The sequence below is a fragment of the Lactuca serriola genome, chromosome 9, assembly GCF_051521515.1.
Source record: "Lactuca serriola cultivar US96UC23 chromosome 9, Lser_US96UC23_V15, whole genome shotgun sequence".
Classification (NCBI taxonomy): Eukaryota; Viridiplantae; Streptophyta; class Magnoliopsida; order Asterales; family Asteraceae; genus Lactuca; species Lactuca serriola.
In genome coordinates, this window is record NC_136416.1 from 208,299,541 (window position 1) to 208,304,681 (window position 5,141).

The window sequence follows — 5,141 nt, forward strand, 5'->3', positions numbered from 1 at the left end:
GCGACATAGCAGTAGCGACGAATTTTTACAGGCGACGTGTCACCGCTATTGCCCGGCGATTAACTAACTCTTTATTGACGACTATTGTCGCCGCTATAGCCCGGAATTCTTAAAAAGAATTAACATCGTTTAAATTTAAAAACTAACCTAAACGAACTCCTCAATTCAAAGCCAATCCGTAATTAAGGAGTCTTGTTGATAATTTAATTATTTCTATGGGATTTTGGGACATAATAAGTAATGTAAATGTTTATTTGATAGTGATGCATTTTTTTTTTGTTGTTTTAAATCTACAATTTTTCTATTTTTACCATTTGGCGGAGAGACATTTTTTCAAAACATTTGATATCTTAAGGTTACCCTTTGATTGTTACAAATATAAATCACGAGTAAATTTCTTGTTATTATACATCATGTCACAACAAAAAATATTTTGTTGCTTCAAAAGATAGGGTATTACACCGCTGATGCCATTAACGACAATATGTCGTCGCTACTGGTGAGTGTCGCTAAAAGTCAATGTTGTCGTAATTTCTCATCACCGCTATTGATTAATTCCGGTGGTACACTCGTGTAATCAGGCTAACGGTACACTGTTGCCGACGTTACGTTGTCGCTAATTGTACACGTTGTCCATATTGGTGTTACCAATTAAATCTTATTTTTTATAATAATACTTATTATTAATTTATCATTATTCTTTCATTTAGTTTTCTATTTACAAATAGCAAATAACATGTTTGAATGACTCATTTTATTCTTGGAACCAACTAAACTTAACAATAAAATGTAATGAAGTTTTTGCATGACTTACATTACAATTACAAGACTCGATGACAAACGTACATTTTTTTTATTGTGACTTCTCTTATCTCTGTAAGTGAAGTATCCAAATCGACTTCAGACTTACACATCTCAAAATTGTTAATTAGTCGGGTACACTGAGTGTGTTTTATCGTTTTGATTGATGAGGTTAACCCCATTATTCCCTGACCCGTAAATATGACCCATCTTGGTTCGCTTGGTCTCAAGATATTTCTTGTTGTGCTCCGTGATCAAAGTCAAAAGGGGAACTCTGCTTGTAACTTCCAAACCATAGCCTTTGAGCCCAATGCATTTAGCCGGATTGTTCGTCATCAGCTTCATCTTTCTAACACCAAGGTCTTTTAAAATCTGCATATGGTTCAAACAAATCAAGATTGTCTAATTGGGTTGCGTTTGTTACATAGGAAATGGCCCGACAAAAATGCAATAGCGCACACTTGTATATAGTACCATATAATATAATATTGTATTGTAGTACAATATAATATTGTAGGGTAGTACAAACAAGTATTGTACAATAGTATATAATATACAATACATACTACACTAGTGAATGAGACTAGGCAAGCTTTATGTGGCTATTTCCAACATGGTGAGCGCCTATACCTGTGCTGCAACGTCATATTCCCTTGAGTCAACAGGCAAGCCGAGGTCCTCATTGGCTTCCACAGTGTCACGCCCATCATCTTGAAGGTTATAAGCACGAAGTTTGTGGCCTAAACCGATGCCTCGACCCTCATGACCTCTGAGGTAGACCACTACACCCCTCCCAGCCTCTTCGATGTGTTGCATTGAAAGTGCGAGTTGGTTCCCACAATCACATCTAGCAGATCCGTATATATCTCCTGTTAAGCATTCCGAGTGTACCCTCACAAGTATATCATTACCATCCCCGATTTCACCCTGTTTGTTTCAACAAGCACAATTTCTCATCATTTTATTCCCAACTTTCTATACTGTTTTGAGTTTTAGGCCATTTTTGTAATACATGAGACGACTGGAAAAACACGATGGTCTTGTACTGCATTTGTTTTGCATTGGACTAGAATGATGTCAATGGGACAAAAAATGCCCCATTCTATAAGATGGGAAATCGCTTTTGAGTGTAAAAAAAAACATGAATGTAGCTCACCTTGACCATAGCGACATGTTCCATCCCGTTTAAGATCGACTTATAACAGTAAGCAACAAACGACCCCCATGTAGTAGGTATCCGTGCAGCAGAAACTTGCTCTACTAAATGATCGGTTTTCCTCCTATACCTGCCAATTTGAATCAAATGTCAAGAAAACCACACTCATACATTCCCATATTGATCAAGACCACATCACCCACCTGATAAGATCAGCAATAGAAATGATTTTCATGTTCTCCTTTTCGACAAATTTCCTAAGTTTTGGTAATCTAGCCATCGAGCCATCATCATCTACCACCTCACATATGACTGCTACAGGGTCGAACCCAGCTAACATGGCTAGGTCAACCGAAGCTTCGGTGTGACCAGCTCTTTTCAAAACACCTCCTTCTCTGTATCTTAATGGAAATATATGGCCTGGGCGATTAAAGTCCTCGGGCTTTGACTCTTTTGAAGCTAGAGCTTTTACTGTTGTTGCCCTATCATGAGCCGACACCCCTGTGGTTGTTCCATGTTTTGCATCCTATAATTTTTTATTAGAAAACTATCAAACATCCACAACCGACAAATATTTTCCTTTTTCAGGTAAGGATAAATGCAAGAAATATCTAAATACTTTCATTTATGTGTATACTAGAACATCGCACTTTCCCTTTTTTCTATGGCTTTTACTTAATTAATTAAGGTATTATGATACTTTGAAAAATCTATAATTAGGTAGATTTTTCAAGTGTGTTGCTATAATTAGGTAGATTCTTTTGCAAGATGAATCCTTTATAAGATTACGTACCACTGAAACTGTGAATGCTGTGCGATTCTTGTCCTCATTATGTTTTACCATTAGAGGAAGTTGTAATCTTTCAAGATCTTCTCCTTTCATGGTTACACAAACAATCCCAGTTCCATGCTTAACAAAGAAAGCCATAGCCTCAGGTGTAACACTTGATGCTGCCATTACTAGATCCCCCTCATTTTCTCTGTCCTCATCGTCTACAACCATCACCATCTGTGGTATAAACCAAAGGGTTAAATGCAATAAATTATAGCAACATACGTTCATAAAACTTTTTTATTACCTGTACTTAATTTCATTTCATACATTGTATATTAGAATATCTTCTCAGTTATAGTAGTATCATTGAATACAAAGCAAGTTTAAAACAACCTTTCCTTGGCGAATATCTTCAATAGCATCTGAAATGGATGAGAAGCCAGGTGTGGGGAGATCCAAGTCATATTCATCAGCACCAAGTGGGAAAGAATTCATGGTGGCAATGGAATCTGCTGTTAGCATTTCAATCCCAGATGACACACTTACAGCAGTTTTCCACAAATCTACTGGCAAGAATGAAGCTTTGGACCTACCATCAGATTTACTTATGGAGCATGACTTTGTACCAAGAAACGCCTCTGAAACATGCATGAGATTTCGAGAATGAAGACCATTGATTGAGCTGAAGTTTGTGCTCATGCTACATTCAAAAAAAGAAAGTTAATCAATTAGTATACTTCCTACAAAAATTTATAGCCAATTAAGGAAGCTCTAATTCTAATTTTAAAACATGAACCACAAAAATCAATATGTTGGATTTCATCCATGAAACCAATCCATGGAATCACAAACTTGTTTAGTAGCCAGCTAAAACATAAACACGAAAACATCCCTGTGATTGGGAGCTCAAAGAAGTCACAAAGTAATGGAAAAGAATCCAAATCGTGATGAAGCCCAAAAGCATTATTGAAAAGGAGATCATTATGAACAAAAGAGACAATGGCTCTATTTTTCTGAATAGAAAAGCGCATTTATCAAAACAAACTGAAGAAAATAATTAACAAGATACATGGAAGAAGCTTTACTTGGAACATAGTAGTGGTGAGGAAGACGAAGTCAAGCTAATGGAAGCCATTTATCAGAAACTGGGTTGTTGTATTTTAAATTTGGACTCGGAAAGGGATTTTGATTAATTTGAGTTGAAAGATAACCAGATTACTGACATTTATATACATGGAAAATAGCCTTCTTTTTTTTAAGAGTGTATTTCCATGCAACCAATAATAATCTGCCTGCTTCATGCCTTCGTCATTATATATGACAAAATCATGTGGTCCACGTGATTTAAAAAATCACAAATTTAGTCCAAGTTGCCAGTTCATTATGTGGTGACCCTTATGGTTTTACTTTATTTTGGTTTTGGTCTCTAACCCATTTCAACATGATAAGAAAAAACGAGTAAAGACACAGCGAGACTGAATCGGAAAAAACAAATAATAAGAGCATATGAACACGACAAAAGCTCCAATATGACAAAACTAAATAACAGAATCAGTAATCCAAAATGAAATCTGGTTCTTGAAAAAGTAGCTTTAGAGCATTATGGTGTGAAGAAGTTAAAGAAGAACCCTAAAAGTAGGGGAGTTTTGCTAAATGGTGAAAAAAGGTGCTGCTTCTTTTTAGACAGCTCGCATCCTTCCATGAAATATATTTTGAGATTTCAACAGAAATTACAATACCAGGATAATTTAAAAGAGTTGGCCAAAACAAACGAATAAGAATGGTGAAGTTACCACCTGCAATGATTCTATAAATAAATATATGCGCAAGAATTTATCCTCTGCAAATTTCTCTAAAAAAAAAACCGAGTAATTATTATGTTTTGACATTCGAAGTATGATCAGGCTTATACTATATCAGATATATCACAATCACATGTTAAAATCTCAAATTTTAGCTCCAAGAAAGTCAAACAATACATGTAAGTTGAAAGCCTGATCATTTTTTTTCTTAAATTAAGGTACTGGACATTCTTAGTTATGTTATTTTTTTCATTGGATGTACCAGCTAGTGAAAATGACAATGCTTTCAATGTCAGCTTTTTGGATCAAAAGTTTATGGAATAACAGCTGATAATTTACAAACTTTCTGATAATTTGAATCTAATAAGAACATTCTTAAGAACATAAAATGGCAAGAATAGTGCTTCCGTAAAGTTGCATGGAAGATGGTCTGAATTTGATGGAAGCAAAGTTGAAGTGTCGAATTGGGGTGGGGCTTTTAATCATTTAGAAGATTTTAGAAGATTTGATTGATACCTCGTGGTTAATTAAATAAATGTCCACGTGTTATATATATATATATATATATATATATATATATATATATATATATATATATATATATATA

At 35.0% G+C, this 5,141-nt stretch overlaps 1 protein-coding gene across 1 annotated transcript; it reads right to left on the bottom strand.

Annotated features, from left to right (window-relative positions):
- Positions 1–737: 737 nt before the first annotated feature.
- LOC145073290 (bifunctional riboflavin biosynthesis protein RIBA 1, chloroplastic-like) lies at positions 738–3,911 on the bottom strand. The gene is made up of 7 exons (XM_079019841.1): positions 3,818–3,911; positions 3,126–3,432; positions 2,751–2,966; positions 2,161–2,483; positions 1,958–2,087; positions 1,432–1,728; positions 738–1,173 (listed from the first exon to the last, which is right to left on the bottom strand). Exons 1-7 carry the CDS (start codon positions 3,865–3,867, stop codon positions 925–927), a joined length of 1,572 nt encoding a protein of 523 aa, XP_078875967.1. The 5' UTR covers positions 3,868–3,911; the 3' UTR covers positions 738–924.
- Positions 3,912–5,141: the final 1,230 nt, after the last annotated feature.